Source organism: Mustelus asterias, chromosome 22 (assembly GCF_964213995.1).
Source record: "Mustelus asterias chromosome 22, sMusAst1.hap1.1, whole genome shotgun sequence".
Lineage (NCBI taxonomy): Eukaryota > Metazoa > Chordata > Chondrichthyes > Carcharhiniformes > Triakidae > Mustelus > Mustelus asterias.
Window position 1 is genome coordinate 8,958,390 of NC_135822.1, and position 19,594 is coordinate 8,977,983.

Genomic DNA, 19,594 nt, shown 5'->3' on the forward strand with positions numbered 1-19,594 from the left:
TGACATCTGTCCTATATCTATCACCCCTCAATTTAAAGGAAGGTGGAGGTGGGGCCAAGACGAGATCAGCCATGATCATGTTGAATGGCGGAGCAGGCTCGAGGGGCTGAATGGCCTACTCCTGCTCCCTGTTCTTGTGTGTTCCAGTTTCCATATCTCGTTGTGTGAAAAGAAGGGTGGAATTTTCCCGTCCGGCCCACCACTGGAATCGTAGTGGGCGGGACACAGACCATGGTCCTTTGCGGGGTGACACGGTGGCACAGTGGTTACACTGCTGCCTCACAGTGCCAGGGACCTGGGTTCGATTTCTGGCTTGGGTTACTTTGTGTGTGGAGTTTGCACGTTCTCCCCGTGTCTGCATGGGTTTCCTCCGGGTGCTCCGGTTTCCTCCCACAGTCCAAAGATGTACAGGTTAGGTTGATTGGCCGTGCTAAATTGTCCCTTAGTGACAGCGGGACTAGCTAGGATAAATGCATGGGGTTACGGGGATAGGGCCTGGGTGGGATTGTGGTCAGTGCAGACTTGATTGGCTGAATGTCTCCTTCTGCACTGTAGGATTCTATGATTCTATGACCTTGGGCAGGGTCTTGGGGTGAGCGTGGCCAGAAAATTCCACCCTCAGAGTAGGCCATTTGGCCCTTCGAGCCTGCTCCGCCCGCTTGAATATGATCATGGCTGATCCTCTATCTCAATGCCATCTTTCTCCGCATAACCCTTGATGCCATTAAAATTTCTCTCATGAATACATTCAGTGAAGGAGCGACTGTAGATTTCACCTTTGAGATGATCTAATTTTAAGATTGCGTCTGGTTGTTTCAGTGTCAGCTGACAGGTAAAGCAAATAAAGGAGGTCCATGGTGATTCCCCTCCCACAGCCCTCCGCCATTTTCTCTCTCTTCCTGCTGGGATAGCACATCTCCACCCTCCCCTCAACTCCCTGTCCCCAGAATCACACCCGGTGAAGCCAATACTTGTGCTTGAGGCTAGACCGAATGTCAGCAAGCTGTATGACTTCTGACTTCTGTTCACATAGCGAGGCCTGTTCACGGAGCGAGGCCTCTTCACAGAGCCAGGCCTGTTCACAGAGCCAGGCCTGTTCACAGAGCCAGGCCTGTTCACAGAGCCAGGCCTGTTCACAGAGCCAGGCCTGTTCACAGAGCCAGGCCTGTTCACAGAGCCAGGCCTCTTCACGGAGCCAGGCCTCTTCACGGAGCCAGGCCTCTTCACGGAGCCAGGCCTCTTCACGGAGCCAGGCCTCTTCACGGAGCCAGGCCTCTTCACGGAGCCAGGCCTCTTCACGGAGCCAGGCCTCTTCACGGAGCCAGGCCTCTTCACGGAGCCAGGCCTCTTCACGGAGCCAGGCCTCTTCACGGAGCGAGGCCTCTTCACGGAGCGAGGCCTCTTCACGGAGCGAGGCCTCTTCACGGAGCGAGGCTTCTTCACGGAGCGAGGCCCGTTCACGGAGCGAGGCCCGTTCACGGAGCGAGGCCCGTTCACGGAGCGAGGCCCGTTCACAGAGCGAGGCCCGTTCACGGAGCGAGGCCCGTTCACAGAGCGAGGCCCGTTCACAGAGCGAGGCCCGTTCACGGAGCGAGGCCCGTTCACGGAGCGAGGCCCGTTCACAGAGCGAGGCCCGTTCACAGAGCGAGGCCCGTTCACGGAGCGAGGCCCGTTCACAGAGCGAGGCCCGTTCACGGAGCGAGGCCCGTTCACGGAGCGAGGCCCGTTCACAGAGCGAGGCCCGTTCACGGAGCGAGGCCTGTTCTCACCGAAGATCTACACCATGCAATTTTTCAACGAAGGATACTGGAGAGCAATTAGGAGCTGGAATCCTGGTCCATTTTTCCCTCACAAAGGAACAACAAACCCGGCCCTAGCTCCAAATACTTGCTCTGCTAAATGGGTCTTAGCTCAACCATGTGCGCTACTGCTCTCACCATAGAATCCCTACAGGCCATCAAGGAGGCATTTGGCCCATCGAGTCTCCACCGACCAAAATCCCACCCAGGCCCTATTCCCATAACCCCGCATATTTGCACTGCTAATCCCCTTGACACTAAGGGGCAACTTTAGCATGGCCAATCAATCGAACCCGCACATCTTTGGGCTGTGGGAGGAAACTCACACAGACACAGGGAGAACGTGCAAACTGCGCACAGTCACCCGAGGCCAGAATCGAACCCGGGTCCCTGGCGCTGTGAGGCAGCAGCACTAAACACTGTGCCACCATGCCGCCCATGTTTGGTCACATGCATAACAAAGGACGTCCCGATAAGCCATGTCATGTCCGCTACGACTCTCATCAATTTTTACAGATGCACCATAGAAAGCGTCCTTTCTGGATGTATCACAGCTTGGTATGGGCTCCTGCTTTGACCAAGACCGCAAAAAACTACAAAGGGTTGTGAACGAAGCCCAGTCTATCACGCAAACCAGCCTCCCATCCACTGACTCTGTCTACACTTCCCGCTGCCTCGGAAAAGCAGTCAGCGTAATCCAGGACTCCACACACCCCGGACATTCTCTCTTCCACCTTCTTCCGTTGGGAAAAAGATACAAAAGTCTGAGGTCACGTACCAACTGACCCAAAAACAGCTTCTTCCCTGCTGCCATTAGACTTTTGAATGGACCTATCTTATATTAAGCCAATCTTTCTCTTCACCCTCGCTATGACTGTAACGCTACATTCTGCATCCTCTCCTTTCCTTCTCCTCTATGGACTCTATGAACAGTATGCTTTTGTATAGTGCGCAAGAAACAATACTTTTCACTGTATCCCAATACATGTGACAATAATAAATCAAATCAAGTCACAATGATGACTCAAAATTCCATGTAAGCGAAATAAAACTGTCTCACCAATGATTTATTTTGATATAAAATAACTAAAGAATTATTGGGAAATAACACGGTGGGTATAGACTTGAAGCAAGGAGGTCATCCTGGACATGTAGAACAATCCGAAATTCAAATTACAGACAAAAGATTGAAAATTGTAGACCGGGGCTCGCTGTCCAGATTTTACCCGATTGGTTGATAGGCCACAGTTATATCGTTAACGGACAACTTGCTGTGGGTTAGCATCAACTCTTCCTGATCCAACAAAGAGCATCTGGAATTCTCATCACGATTCCAGTGGCGATTTGTCCAATTTCTGTCACATGACCATTTGATGCATCAAATGGTTGTGGTTTTTTCGGTTCTGCATCGGTCTAATTAAGGAAAGGCATGGGGTGAAGATGATCCAGGGAGATGGCCGCTAAATGGTTTCACCATTTTGTTTGTTAACAATTTTTCCGCAAGATTTCCCCCCTTAGAAGGTGTTTGGTAAAAGTGGATTTCTTGTACGTTGAGTTCTGTGCTCCTTCGAGGACTGGGCAGTTCAGAGTCATCCAAACAATGGGCGCTAACACAAAGTACCGAACTTGCAGCATCTCCAGGATCCATACACCTCTACACCATTAGTCTTCATCAGAGAACTCCAAATCTTTAACGACATCTTCATCTCCTTCTGCAAGCACCTTCAAGTCAGCCTGTGACAACTTCTTTGGAGCTGCTTTTGGAGAACCTTCATCTTCATCTGCTCAGAATTCAAGGTAAAAATCGGTCATTAGAAAAGTAATAAGGTCACTTAGATTGATATGATCTAATAGAACTTAGGCACAACTCCATAGATCTCACAGACTAGGACCAAGGAAGATGAAAATATTGATGGCACTTTATAAACCTTTACCTTCTTAGTTAAAAAGTTTTGTTACAAAAAAAATCTATTCAAATTTTGAGCCCAGTTCCCCAAACTTTAATATAAGAATCCATCTTAACGATTACAGAATAAAAAGCCAGCCGAGAATCATAGAACCCCTGCAATGCAGAGGAGAGGCGATGGCCTAGTGGTATTATCACTAGATTATCAATCCAGAAACTCAGCTAATATTCTGGGGACCCGGGTTCGAATCCCACCACGGCAGATGGTGGAATTTGAATTCAATAAAAAAAACTCTAGAATTAAGAATCTACTGATGACCATGAAGCCATTGTCCAATTGTTGGAAAAACCCATCTGGTTCACCAATGTCCCTTTAGAGAAGGAAATCTGCCATCCTTACCCGGTCTGGCCTACATGTGACTCCAGAGCCACAGCAATGTGGATGATTCTCAACTGCCCTCAGGATTGGGCAATAAATGCTGCGACGCCCATGTCCCACGAATGAATAATAAAAAAAAATTTGGCCCGTCGAGTCTGGGCCCTCTTCCTCTCCAACCCCCCACCCTATCCCCGTAACCCCACACATTTCCTATGGCTAATCCATCTAACCTACACATAGAATCACAGGCTGGAATTTTACTCTTCTGCCCACCACGGGAATCGGAGCGCGGCGGACCACGGAAAGATCTGTTGACCTCGGGTGGGATTTTATGGTTTTGGGACGAACAAGACCGTAATACGTCGCCCAATCCCTACCGTGCAGAAGGAGGCCATTTGGCCCATCAAGTCTACACCGACTCTCCAACAGAGCATCTTACCCAGGCCCTATCCCTGTAACGCCAAGTATTTACCTCGCTAATCCTCCTAACCTACACATCTTTGGACACTAAGGGGCAACTTAGCACGACCAATCCACCTAACCAGCATATCTTATGTCTGTGGGAGGAAACTGAAGCACCCGGAGGAAACCCATGCAGACACAGGGAGAACGTGCAGACTGCTCACAGACAGTGACCCAAGCCGGGAATGGAACCTGGGTCCCAGGCGCTGTGAGGCAGCAGTGCTAACCCACTGTGCCACCGTGCCGCCCCTAACTGTACCGTTCCAATTTCTCCCCCCAGCCCATCTCATGATGCAGGTTTGTGCAAGATTCTGGATGCCAGGCTGCCTTAGTGTCCAATCTGGCTCCCACTGTCTGCACACCAAGATCACCTAGCTGTGGATAACCGGATAGAGATCAGGAACTGGAGAATTAGCTGATTTTTCTCTACTTTTGAGGAGAGTGAGGCGCTGGGGATAATCATCCCAGCTTACCTTTGGCCCAGCTGAAATCCACCATCTCAAGTCCAGGACTCGAGGGTCTGCCTGCCTCAGTGCTCTGGTGTAACACCCTTACTGCCAGGCTATTGAGGAGATACTGACTTCGTGTACACTTGGGGAGGGGAGGCAATGGCCTAGTGGTATTATCGCTAGACTATGAATCCAGAAAGTCAGCTCTTGCTCTGGGGACCTGGAGTTCGAATCCTGCCATGGCTGATGGAGGAATTTGAATTCAGTAAAAATATCTTGAATTAAGAACCTACTGATGACCATGAAACCATTGTTGACTGTTGGAAAAACTCATCTGGTTCACTAAAGTCCTTTAGGGAAGGAAATCGGTGGCACAGTGGTTAGCACTGCTGCTTCACAGTGCCAGGGACCGGGGTTGAACTCCTGGCTTAGGTCACCGTCTGTGTGGAGTTTGCACGTTCTCCCCGTATCTGTGTGGGTTTCCTCCGGGTACTCCGGTTTCCTCCCACAGTCCGAAAGATCTGCTGGTTAGGTTCATTGGCCATGCTAAATTCTCCCTCCGAACAGGCGCCGGAGTGTGGCGACTAGGGGATTTTCACAGTAACTGCATTGCAGTGTTAGTGTAAACCCACTTGTGACACTAATAAATAAACTTTGACTTTGGACTCAGCTAATGCTCTGAGGACTTGGGTTCGAATCCCACCATGGCAGATGGCAGAATTTGAATTCAGTTAAAAATATCTGGAATTAAGAATCTACTGATGACCATGAAACCATTGTCGATTGTCGGAAAAACCCATCTGGTTCACTGATGTCTCTTTAGGGAAGGAAATCTGCCGTCCTTACCCGGTCTGGCCTACATGTGACTCCAGAGCCACAGCAATGTGGTTGACTCTCAACTGCCCTCGGACAACTAGGGATGGGCAATAAATGCTGGCCCAGTCAGCGATGCCCATGTCCCACAAATGGATTAAAAAATAATTATCTCGCACTATCTACCGCACACATATTCCACCTCCCATTTAACTGCACAGAATGATGAAGTTTCACTCCAGCATTTAATTGGCAATTGTCTTACTATTCAACCCCGGCACTGGCACATATTCGATGGACCGGCCAGATTGCAATGTTTAATTGGTGATTTGTCAGCTGAATCACTGAATCTGAAGAACTTAATGAATCAGCCAGGTTAATTACTCATCAGACACAGCAAGCAGCAGGGGAATCATGGAGCTAAACTCCTCAGGATACTCCCAGATACATGGTGTTGGCACAGGTCATGTTGCAGCTATAGGACACCTTTCCCGAGACCAAGTAAAGTCTATTTATTAGTCTCACAAGTAGGCTTACATTAACACTGCAATGAAGTCACTGTGAAAATCCCCTAGTCGCCACACTCCGGCGCCTGTTCGGGAACACTGAGGGGGAATTTAGCACGGCCCAATCCACCCTAACCAACAGGGGTGGCACAGTGGTTAGCACTGCTGCCTTACAGCGCCAGGGACCCGGGTTTGATTCTGGCCTTGGTTTGATCCTGCACATTCTGCCCGTGTCTGCGTGGGTTTCCTCCGGGTGCTCTGGTTTCCTCCCACAGTCCAAAGATGTGCGGGTTAGGGTGCATTGGCCATGGTGAATTGCCCTTTAGTGTCAGGGGGACTAGCTAGGGTAAATGCATGGGGTTATGGGGATAGGGCCCGGGTGGGATTGTGGTCGGTGCAGACTCGATGGGCCGAATGGCCTCCTTCTGCACTGTAGGGATTCTATGAAAAAGGCAACAGTTGGTGATCAGGTCCATTCTTTCCAACCCTTGATGGATCTTCAAGGACTTGTCAAGTCTTAAGGTCTCAAATATATCTGTGCAACACCCACACGAGCTCTCACCGATAGAAAAATACACAGCAGCTCCTACAAGCTACTCAGATAAGAGAATCTGACTAACCGACACCTCTTGCTAAATATAGCCCTAAAAGCGGCATCCAAACAGGAAGTGGCAAACCTGATAAATTTCACCACCCATTTTTTTTTTTTAAACTCAAAAATGAAATCCCCCAATCGTCAGAGGACGGGCTCAAGTTTATACCCAACAGGCAATTAGCATGTTGGCAGAAATTATTAGTTTGGTCTCCTTTGGGAGGTTGGCGGCGGGGGGAGAGGAGGAGGGAGGGAAAGACTGCACTGTGTAAATGATCGCTCGTTACGACACAGAGTCTTTTGGGGGAGGGGAGGGGAGGACTGTTGTGCGTGTGTGCGTGAGTGAGCTCGAATACCAGGACGCAACTCTACTAATTTGGGCGGCACGGTGGCACAGTGGTTAGCACTGTTGCCTCACAGCGCCAGGGACCCGGGTTCAATTCCGACCTCGGGTAACAGCCTTGTGTGGAGTTTGCACGTTCTCCCCGTTTCTGCGTGGGTTTCCTCCGGGTGCTCCGGTTTCCTCCCACAGTCCAAAGATGTGCGGGTTAGGTTGATTGGCTGTGCTAAATTACCCCTTAGTGTCAGGGGGAATAGCAGGATAAATATGAGGGATTACGGGAATGGGGCTTGGGTGGGATTGTAGTTGGTGCAGACTCGATGGGTCGAATGGTCTCCTGTACTGTAGATTCTATGATTCATTTCACATTTGCACCCATGTGGTCAGAAACAATTATGACAGGTTCGTTAGTCAGTCTCAAAGTCTGAAAAATACCATAACCTGCTCTGTTTTCCATACACCCTGACAGGGGGCAGAAAAATCAGAGCAGGTTATGGTATCTCGTAGACAAATATATTATCCTGTATGTGGCGGCACGGTGGCACAGTGGTTAGCACTGCTGCCTCACAGCGACAGGGACCTAGGTTCGATTCCCGGTTTGGGTCACTATCTATGTGGAGGTTGCACATTCTCCCCGTATCTGTGTGGGTTTCCTCCGGGTGCTCCGGTTTCCTCCCACAGTCCAAAGATGTGTGGGTTATGTGGATTGGCCATGCTAAATTGCCCCTTAGTGTCCAAAGGTGTGTAGGTTAGGAGGAGTAAGTATGTGGGATGATAGGGTCTGGGTAAGATGCTCTGTCGGAGAGTCGGTGCAGATTCAATGGGCAGAATGGCTTGCTTCCGCACTTTAAGGATTGTATTCTAACCTGTTTACAAAGGCATTGCATCAAAGACTATTTTCACACTCGTAATGAAGATCGTTTCCACTTTTCATATCCTCCGCTCATCTCTCACCGTCCCTTATAGGGCTTTAAACCTTGGCAATTATTAACTGGGTAAGAAGTTTAACAACACCAGGTTAAAGTCCAACAGGTTTATTTGGTAGCAAAAGCCACACGTGTGGCTTTTGCTACCAAATAAACCTGTTGGACTTTAACCTGGTGTTGTTAAACTTCTTACTGTGTTTACCCCAGTCCAACGCCGGCATCTCCACATCACAATTATTAACTGGCCAAGGCTGAACATTTTAAAACGTGTCCAGGAATACCCACCATCTGATTCATCTTCAAAAGATAACGAGTCATCACCTTCCTCTTCCTCTTCACTGCTCATGTCAGACAGGTCCTCCATAAAATGTTTGTTATCGTCCTTCGATTCTCCTGTAAGAGCAGAGATAACAGTCTATGTCAAAATTGAGAGAACCAAGTATTTTGTACAGCCTACTTGGGCTCAACCCAATCAAGTAATCAAAGTCACTTTGTTGTAATCAGTGTTGATCAGGAGTTATGAGGAAATGTCCAGCACAGATACCCGGTTGATTATAGGCTGGCCGGCTGAATACTTGATTATACCGCCTATTCTGGGTTTGGTATATTTTCTGGCACAGCCTATTCTGGATTTAGTATATGTTTTGGCACAGCCTGTTCTGGGCTTGGTATATCTTCTGGCACAGCCTATTCTGGGTTTGGTATATGTTTTGGCACAGTCTATTCTGGGTTTGGTATATTTTTGGCACAGCCTATTCTGGGTTTGGTATATGTTTTGGCACAGCCTTTTCTGGATTTGGTATATGTTTTGGCACAGCCTATTCTGGGTTTGGTATATTTTTGGCACAGCCTATTCTAGGTTTGGTATATGTTTTGGCACAATCTATTCTGGGTTTGGTATATTTTTGGCACAGCCTATTCTGGGTTTGGTATATGTTTTGGCACAATCTATTCTGGGTTTGGTATATGTTTTGGCACAGCCTTTTCTGGATTTGGTATATGTTTTGGCACAGCCTATTCTGGGTTTGGTATATGTTTTGGCACAGCCTATTCTGGGTTTGGTATATTTTTGGCACAGCCTATTCTGGGTTTGGTATATGTTTTGGCACAGCCTTTTCTGGATTTGGTATATGTTTTGGCACAGCCTATTCTGGGTTTGGTATATGTTTTGGCACAGCCTATTCTGGGTTTGGTATATGTTTTGGCACAGCCTATTCTGGGTTTGGTATATTTTTGGCACAGCCTATTCTGGGTTTGGTATATGTTTTGGCACAATCTATTCTGGGTTTGGTATATGTTTTGGCACAGCCTTTTCTGGATTTGGTATATGTTTTGGCACAGTCTATTCTGGGTTTGGTATATTTTTGGCACAGCCTTTTCTGGATTTGGTATATGTTTTGGTACAGCCTATTCTGGGTTTGGTATATGTTTTGGCACAGCCTTTTCTGGATTTGGTATATGTTTTGGCACAGCCTATTCTGGGTTTGGTATATGTTTTGGCACAGCCTATTCTGGATTTGGTATATGTTTTGGCACAGCCTATTCTGGATTTGGTATATGTTTTGGCACAGCCTATTCAGGGTTTGGTATATTTTTGGCACAGCCTATTCTGGGTTTGGTATATGTTTTGGCACAGCCTATTCTGGGTTTGGTATATGTTTTGGCACAGCCTATTCTGGGTTTGGTATATTTTTGGCACAGCCTATTCTGGGTTTGGTATATGTTTTGGCACAATCTATTCTGGGTTTGGTATATTTTTGGCACAGTCTTTTCTGGATTTGGTATATGTTTTGGCACAGCCTATTCTGGGTTTGGTATATGTTTTGGCACAGCCTATTCTGGGTTTGGTATATTTTTGGCACAGCCTATTCTGGGTTTGGTATATGTTTTGGCACAGCCTTTTCTGGATTTGGTATATGTTTTGGCACAGCCTATTCTGGGTTTGGTATATGTTTTGGCACAGCCTATTCTGGGTTTGGTATAGGTTTTGGCACAGCCTATTCTGGGTTTGGTATATTTTTGGCACAGCCTATTCTGGGTTTGGTATATGTTTTGGCACAATCTATTCTGGGTTTGGTATATTTTTGGCACAGTCTTTTCTGGATTTGGTATATGTTTTGGCACGGCCTATTCTGGGTTTGGTATATTTTTGGCACAGCCTTTTCTGGATTTGGTATATGTTTTGGTACAGCCTATTCTGGGTTTGGTATATGTTTTGGCACAGCCTATTCTGGGTTTGGTATATTTTTTGGCATAGCCTATTCTGGGTTCTGCGTATCGACTAAACTTTCCCGAATCGACTAGCGATGTCACCATGCCAAACTATCAGGAGACTCAACCAACAAAAACAATTATTCCAAAACACACCCCCCACTTCCAAAAATCAGGGTTAGGACTAAGAAATGTGCCAAAGGATCTGGAAAGGTTGCTCAGGTTAATAAAAGGGAACCCTGTGTTTGACTGGGGGTAAATATTAACCCTTCACCGTTGGAAATTGGTTTCTCATTCAGGCTGGATGGACAAAATGAACATCTTCTGTATCTGCTGGTTGTATGGGTTCAGAAGAGTTAGAAAAGTGAGAGCGGATCTCACAGAAACTTGTGAAATTCCAACAGGGTTACACAGGGTAGATTCAGAAAGAATGTTCCCAATGGTGGGGGAGTCCAGTTTGAGGATACTCAGTACCTATCATAGAAACCCTACAGTACAGAAAGAGGCCATTCGGCCCATTGAGTCTGCACCAACCACAATCCCACCCAGGCCCTACCCCCATATCCCTACATATTTTACCCACTAATCCCTCTAACCTATGCATCTCAGGGCACTAAGGGGCAATTTTTTTTTAGCATGGCCAATCAACCTAACCCGCACATCTTTGGACTGTGGGAGGAAACCAGCGCACCCGGAGGAAACCCACGCAAACACGAGGAGAATATGCAAACTCCACACAGACAGTGACCCAAGCCAGGAATTGAACCCACGTCCCTGGAGCTGTGAACCTGGTGTTGTTAAACTTCTTGCTGTGAAGCAGCAGTGCTAACCACTGTGCTACCGTGCCGCCCTAAGGGATAAACCTTTCAGAACTGAGGTGAGGAGAAATTTCTTCACCCAGAGGGTGATGGATGTGTGGAATTCACTACCACAGAAAGTAGCTGAGGCCAAAACGTTGTCTGATTTCAAGAAGAAATGAGATATCTTGGGGCTAAAGGGATTAAAGTTTTGAAGTTTATTTATTAGTCTTAAGTAAGGCTTACATTAACACTGCAATGAAGTTACTGTGAAATTCTCCATCAAAGATCAAGGGATATGGGAGGAAGAGGGGGATCAGGATATTGAATTCGATGGTCGGCCATGATCAAAATGAATGGCGGAGCAGGCTCGAAGGGCCGAATGGTCTACTCCTGTTTCTAGTTTCTATGTAACATGGTGTGAGCGAGTCTAGTTCCTAATGAGTTAAGCTGTACAGCACAGAAATACTTTAATTAGCAGAAGGAGGTACAGATAACTGGTGCAGGGAATGAAGGATAAGAGCAGCTCATTAATGTAGCCCAACTGACGTGCATTGTTGAGGCAGGTTATGGTGAGTTTGACTGTGCATTTGCCTGTGCTAATCTTGACCAAGGGATGTTCAAAGCTGGGCTCCGACAAACCCTACTCTGCTTTTACCCCAACTGAAAATTGTTTGGTAGCTTTAGGATCTGAAGTAAACATTGCTGAATTAACCCCCCCAACACAAGAGACAAGACAGATACTTGAAATCAAATCTTCACCCAAAACTTACTGGCGACTCAGCAAACTCATCGTCTGATAAGACTTCCCTTCTTAGAAAGCAGTGATGTGAAATAGGACTGGCAGTGCAATTGTTCGTGTCAAGACATCAAACTCCTGAAACGGCCGACAGGAAGGTATGTTGGGGTGGCACGGTGGCACAGTGGTTAGCACTGCTGCCTCACAGCGCCAGGGACCCGGGTTCAGATCCCCGGCCTGGGTCACTGTCTGTGCGGGGTCTGCGCGTTCTCCCCGTGTCTGCTTGGGTTTCCTCCGGGCGCTCCAGTTTCCTCCCACAATCCGAAAGACGTGCTGGTTAGGGTGCATTGGCCGTGCTAAATTCTCCCTCAGTGTAACCCGGACAGGCGGCGGAGTGTGGCGACAAGGGGATTTTCACAGTAACTTCGACTTAGAATCCCTACAGTGCGGAAGGAGGCCATTCGGCCCACTGAGTCTGCGCTGACCACAATCCCACCCAGGCCCTATTCCTGAAACCCCACGTATTTACCCCGCCGATCCCGACAGTAGGGTCAATTTAATATGGCCAATCAACCTAACCCATACATCTTTGGGCTGAGAGAGGAAACTGGAGCACCCGGAGGAAACCCACGCAGACACGGGGAGAATGTGAAAATTCCGCACAGTCACCCAAGCCAGGGATTGAACCCAGGTCCCTGGCGCTGTGAGGCAACAGTGCTGACCACTGTGCCACCGTGCCATCCTTTTTTTTACAATTACTTCATTGCAGTGTTAATGTAAGCTTTACTTGTGACTAATAAATAAAATAATGTTGGAGATAAATTGTTAATGGTTGTACATTAGCTGCATAACCTGCGCTCGACCAGATAGCCACAGCATGTTATTCCCATTTAGCTAAGCCCTCTCTCATCTCCTTTGACTCCTCCCCCAATCTGCATTAATTTAACAACCATTTACATTTATCTAGCACTTTTAAAGTTCCAAGGCATTGCATTGGAGAGTTATCAGGTTTGGTTTGACATCGAGCCAGAGAGAAAGACAGTAGAACAATGGCCAAAGGGTCAGTACCAGAGTTCTAAAGACCGGACAGTGTCGGGTTGTTCCATTAATTCAATGCTTATATTCGCTTCCATTGACACTGTCTACACTGGAAAGGCAGGCAGTATAATTAAGGACCCCATGCGCCCAGGACATTCTCTCTTCCACCTTCTTTCGTCGGGAAAAAGATACAAAAGTTTGAGGTCACGTACCAACCGACTCAAGAACAGCTTCTTTCCTGCTGCAAGGTAGGTCCATTCAGACGTTTGAATGGACCTACCTCGCATCAAGTTGATCTTTCTCTACACCCTAGCTATGACCGTAACACTACATTCCGCACTCTCTCCTTTCCTCCTCCCCTATGTACTCTATGAACGGTATACTTTTGTCTGCATAGCGCGCAAGAAACAATACTTTTCACTGTATACTAATACGTGTGACAATAATAGATCAAATCAAAGACCTCCCTGACAGCAAAGCCACTGTACAGTGATCTAAAGTCAGTGGTCTGACACGTGCATTCGATTTTGAGACAAAGGAGGTCAAGGCAGACTGGGGAAAGTTATGATGCGATCGGACTTTAAGCTTAGTTAGGGAGGAATCAATGATCCAGTGCCACAGCAGGTTTGGCAGGTACAGGATGAGGATGGGTCAGAGCTTTGCAATCACATCATGCTGATTATCGAACATCGTGCTCACACTGTGATCAAGTTATTACACTCCAGGGCTTTCTCATATTTGTTAAAAAAATAACACAATAAAAATCAAAAATCTCTTAAGTTACCAAAACAAGACAGAATTTCATGTGGTCATAGCGTGGCTTTCTTTTCATGGAATCCCTGCAGTGCAGAAAGAGGCCATTCGGCCCATCGAGTCTGCACCGACCACAATCCCAACCAGGTCCCAACCCCACAACCTATGCATCCACCCTAGTTAGTCCCCCCCTGATACCAAGGGACAATTTAGGTCTCATGGGACACAGTGATTAGCTCCAGGCGCTCCAGTTTTCTCCCACACTCCAAAGATGTGCGGGTTAGGCGGATTGGCCATGCTAAATTGCCCCTTAGTGTCAGGGGGACTAGCTAGGGTAAATGCTTGGGGTTATGGGGATAGGGCCTGGGTGGGATTGTGGCCGATGCAGACTTGATGGGCCGAATGGCCTTTCTACACTGTCGGATTCTATGAATTTGGCATGGCCAATCCACCTAACCCACACATCTTTGGAGTGTGGGAGGAAACCGGAGCACCCGGAGGAGACCCATGCAGACACGGGGGGAATGTGCAGACTCCACACAGACAGTGACCCAAGCCGGGAATCGATCCCGGGTCCCTGGCGCTGTGAGGCAGCAGTGCTAACCACTGTGTCACTTCCTTTACTCAGTTTCTATGCTTGTCCTGAAAATCAATTTGACCAACACTTTGGAGGAAACCAGTGAATTATCTCCAATCAATTTGGAACCAGCGCTAATGTTTAAAAGCGTTTTGTCCAACTGCCTCATTCCTGCGGCTCTCACTGGAATACTTTGCACAAATCAGCTCCAAATCATAGAAACCCTACAGTGCAGAAGGAGGCCATTCGGCCCATCGAGTCTGCACCGACCACAATCCCACCCAGGCCCTACCCCCACATATTTACCCGCTAATACCTCTAACCTACACATCCCAGGACTCTAAGGGGCAATTTTTTAACCTGGCCAATCAACCTAACCCACACATCTTTGGACTGTGGGAGGAAACCGGAGCACCCGGAGGAAACCCACGCAAACACGAGGAGAATGTGCAAACTCCACACAGACAGTGACCCGAGCCGGGAATCGAACCCGGGACCCTGGAGCTGTGAAGCAGCAGTGCTAACCACTGTGCTACCGTGCCGCAAATATACACTTCTCTCAAGTTTTTCTTTGCAGTCTGATGTAAGGGTCGTTGATATAATCTGGTCCCGTTTCTGATTCTCAACGCTGATATTGAGCATTCCCTGAACAGTGAGGAGGAAGTTGATACTGCCAATACTCTGTTCTTTGCCCGGTACCCACTACCATTTCCCATCTAGAAGGACAAGGGCAACAGAGACGGTGACACAGTGGTTAGCACTGCTGCCTCGCAGTGCCAGGGAGCCGGGTCTGTTTCCAGCTTCGGGTCACTGTGTGGAGTCTGCACGTTCTCCCCATGTCTGTGTGGGTTTCCTCCGGGTGCTCCAGTTTCCTCCCACATCCCAAAGATGTGAGGGTTAGTTGAGTGGCCATGCTAAATTGCCCCTTAGTGTCCAAAGATCTGAGGGTTAGGTTGAGTGGCTATGCTAGATTGCGCCTTAGTGTCAGGGTGAATTAGGAGGGTAAATGCATGGGGTTACGGGGATACGGCCTGGGTGGGATTGCTGTGATGCAGGCTCAATGGGCCGAATGGCATCCTTCTGCTCTGTATGTATGGATATGGAGACATGGGAACATTAACACCTGCAAGTTCCCCTCAAAGTCACTCACCATCCTGACTTGGAAATATATCGGCCGTTCCTTCACAGTCGCTGGCTCAAAATCCTGGAATTCCCTCCCTAACTGCATTGTGGGTCAATCCACAGCACATGGACTGCAGCGATTCAAGATGGCAGCTCACCACCACCTTCTCAAGGGACAACTAGGGATGGGCAATAAATGCTGGCCTAGCCAGCGACGCCCATGTCCCTCGAATGAATTATAAAAACTGACCTCTTGTGTATTTAAGGTATTGTTTCTCACCCCATGCATCGGATATCTTGTCTACAAGCCAGGATGGCATAGAAACAAACACTTGCATTTACATAGCCCCTTTCACATCAGGACGTCCCAAAATGCTTTACAACCAGTTAAGTAGCAGTGTATTCATTGCTGAACTGTCGGGATGTAGCTGCCAATTTGCACACAGCAAGCTCTCACAAACACCAATAATGATCATTTACTGTCTTAGTGGCTATGGTTGAATGATAAATGTTGGCCGTCGCATCAGGGCGATCCCCCCCCCCCGATCGTCTCCGACAGTGTTCCAGAATCGCTAATGTCCACCCGAAAGGGCAGGCGGACTCTTGGTGTAACATCGCATTCAAGGAATCAGTGTTCTCCAAATGCAAGAATTCACACTCAAAAGTTTCAGGAGTCGGGCTTGAACCCACACCCCTCTGGCTTCAGAAACGGGACTACCAACAACTGAGCCGCGGCTGCACAGCCAAGCTCGCGCCGCGCCACCCTGACCTCCGCCCAGAGGCGGGCACAGGAAATTTGCATCTCGTGTGAACTGGTGCCCCCAAACTGCCCAATCTTGCTGCTCAAAAACTAGAATGGGTAACACTGAGAGGGGGGGGGGGGGGGTGGAGAGTGGCATTACTTCCTCGTGCAATTTTGGGCTGCAATGTGGTGACGCTGTGAGGGACTTGGGTGAGCAGCGAGAACCACTTAGCATGTTAATGAGACTAAAGCTCCGTTCCTATCCTATTGCGGCAAGAACTCTTCCTGGGACCTGCACCAACAGTGAGGATAACTTCTACATGGTAACTCGAGCGAGAGAGAGAGAGAAAGTGAGGGAGAGAGAGAGAGAGAAAGTGAGGGAGAGAGAGAGAGAGAAAGTGAGGGAGAGAGAGAGAGAGAAAGTGAGGGAGAGAGGGAGTAACTTCATTGCAGTGTTAATGTAAGCCTACTTGTGACTAATAAATAAACTTTACTTTGAATGCTTAGCTAATTTTCAAAAGCTTAAGGAAGTATTATCTCAGTAGGGGCTTCTGAATTCACAGTTTAACTTACAGTTTAAAGAGGTCATTAAAGGATTAGCAGACTTTGATATTGTTATGCAATCCATTGAGAGATAGGGAAGGATAGATTAGGCCGCATTTGGAGTATTGCATGCAATTCTGCTCGCCACACTACCAGAAGGACGTGGAAGCAGTGTTAATGTTGGCCCACTTGTAACGCTGATAAATAAATAACAAGACCAGTTATTGTTTACAGATGCTGGATGATGGATAAGTATCGGGCCAGGATCCCAGGGAGAACTCCCCTGCACTTCTTCCACATCTGCCCCATCCACCTGAGGGGGCAAAAGGGGCTCGCTGTTCAATGCCTCGGCCAAAAAGCAGGCGAAAATCAGACAATACAGCACTCAGTACTGCACTGGAGCATCAGTGTCGATTTGTGTACTCACTCACGTCCCTGGGGTGAGCCTTGAATCGACAAACCCCTGACCCAGAGGTGGTGGCGCTACCGAGTGAGCCATAGCTGTCACTTACTGTGAGGTACTGCAGATAGTAACGGCCAAACTCATGACATTAGAATTTTCATCCATCATCTCCACTTCTCAGACACAAAGTAAAAGCGCACTCTTTCGTGATAAATAAGACTGTCTTCATTGTACCAGTAAATGTTGTGATAATGACACCAGATAGACAGCAAGTATGTGATCAGATTCCATTTATATAGGGAGCCTGGGATGGACAAATATAAAAGATACTGGATATTTCATTGGATAACTATCAAACTCACCAGATTAACCTATCCGCAGAAACAGAGTCAAAAAGGAAGGGACAAGCTACAGTCATCATTTCTCATCCTGTTGTTACCAGAACCCACATCACTAAGTTCTGGACAGCGTAATTTAATTAAACGAAAGGCTTTAAACCGCTTCTAATTGCGATCCCCCGGGCAAACTCAGGTTTCAAATCCAAAGAGCTCGATTTAACTTACAAGGTAAAAATCGGATTACGCTGCAATTGAACTCCTTCCAGGTTCCGAGGTGCAAAGTGGAGCTGGTGAGGTCAAGAGCTTAAATGTACTAACGTGCAATAAATCCCAAATGATGCCTTTCCTCTCCATGCGATGGAGTCCTTGTTAATTTGAATGTCTCACAGACTTTGCACCATCAATAAACACAATACTCTGTCCACGCTATTTTAAAAGCTACATGTACTTAGGGCTGGGTTTAAACTTAAGGAGAAATGCTTCCGTTGTTGTTTGGATTTGCAATCTGCCACAAAAGCAGGATCTACAGCAACGTTAAATATGACAGATGTATAAATATTTGGACAGAAAAAGAAAGAGAATCTTAGAATAGAATCCCTACAGCGCAGTGCAGAAGGAGGCCACTCAGCCCATTGGGCCGGCACCAACTACAATCTATAAAATAAATGAGGGGCGTAGACAAGGTAGATAGTCAATATCTTTTCCCAAAGGTAGGAGAGTCTAAAACTAGAGGGCGTGGGTTTAAGGTGAGAGGGGAGAGATACAAAAGTGTCCAGAGGGGCAATTTTTTCACACAGAGGGTGGTGAGTGTCTGGAACAAGCTGCCAGAGGTAGTAGTAGAGGCGGGTACAATTTTATCTTTTAAAAAGCGTTTAGATAGTTATATGGGTACGATGGGTATAGAGGGATATGGGCCAAATGCAGGCAATTGGGATTAGCTTAGCGGTTTTAAAAAAATAAGGGAGGCAGGGACAAGTTGGACCGAAGGGCCTGTTTCCATGCTGCAAACCTCTAATCCCACCCAGACCCTAACCCCGTCACCCCACTTTTTTACCCGAGCTAATCCCCCTGACGCTAAGAGACAATCTAGCATGGCTAATCCACCTAACCCGCACATTTTTGGAGTGTGGGAGGAAACCGGAGCACCCCCCCACGCAGACATGAGGGGGGGGAGACGGGGTACGACGACGTGCAAAGTCCACACAGACACTGATCCGAGGCTGGAATTGAACCCCAGTTCCTTGCGTTGTGAGGCAGCAGTGCTAACCACTGTGCCACCTGGCGTCATGTCAGCCACTCTCTTATCAGAGGGACCACAGGCTGGATGGGCTGAATATTCTCCTTCTGACCTTAACCTACTGAAGATCACAATTGGGTTTAACCGACACCTAAAGATGCATTATTTAGATTTCTGCTCACAGAATGGGTGGCCCATGTAAGATTGAACCATTTTAGAGCAATTGTGCTGATGAGTTAAAATACACAATACTTGTAAACTCTACTCAGTGCATGTCGACTGAGTTGGTTCCCTTTTGAAAGCAACTAAGCAGATGATGAGATATCGTTGTCAGCTACGACTCTCACCAACTTTTACAGATGCACCATAGAAAGCATTCTTTCTGGTTGTATCACAGCTTGGTATGGCACCTGCTCTGCCCAAGACCGCAAGAAACTACAAAAGGTCGTGAATGTAGCCCAATCCATCACGCAAACCAGCCTCCCATCCATTGACTCTGTCTACACTTCCCGCTGCCTCGGCAAAGCAGCCAGCATAATCAAGGACCCCACGCACCCCGGACATTCTCTCTTCCACCTTCTTCCACCGGCACGGTAGCACAGTGGTTAGCACTGCTGCTTCACAGCTCCAGGGTCCTGGGTTCGATTCCCGGCTCGGGTCACTGTCTGTGTGGAGTTTGCACATTCTCCTTGTGTCTGCGTGGGTTTCCTCCGGGTGCTCCGGTTTCCTCCCACAGTCCAAAAATGTGCGGGTTAGGTTGATTGGCCAGGTTAAAAAATTGCCCCTTAGAGTCCTGGGATGTGTAGGTTAGAGGGTAAAATATGTGGGGGTAGGGTCTGGGTGGGATTGTGGTCGGTGCAGACTCGATGGGCCGAATGGCCTCCTTCTGCACTGTAGGGTTTCTATTCTATTCTATTCTATT

The 19,594-nt window shown here is 47.7% G+C and overlaps 1 protein-coding gene across 1 annotated transcript in view; it reads right to left on the reverse strand.

Moving 5' to 3' along the window:
- Nucleotides 1–2,836: 2,836 nt before the first annotated feature.
- The window catches only part of noc2l (NOC2-like nucleolar associated transcriptional repressor), a 170,326-nt gene continuing 153,568 nt past the window's right edge, over nt 2,837–19,594 (reverse strand). The window contains 2 exon segments of the mRNA XM_078238736.1: nt 2,837–3,580; nt 8,458–8,565. Coding sequence (XP_078094862.1) covers nt 3,462–3,580; nt 8,458–8,565 — 227 coding nt within the window. The 3' untranslated portion in view covers nt 2,837–3,461.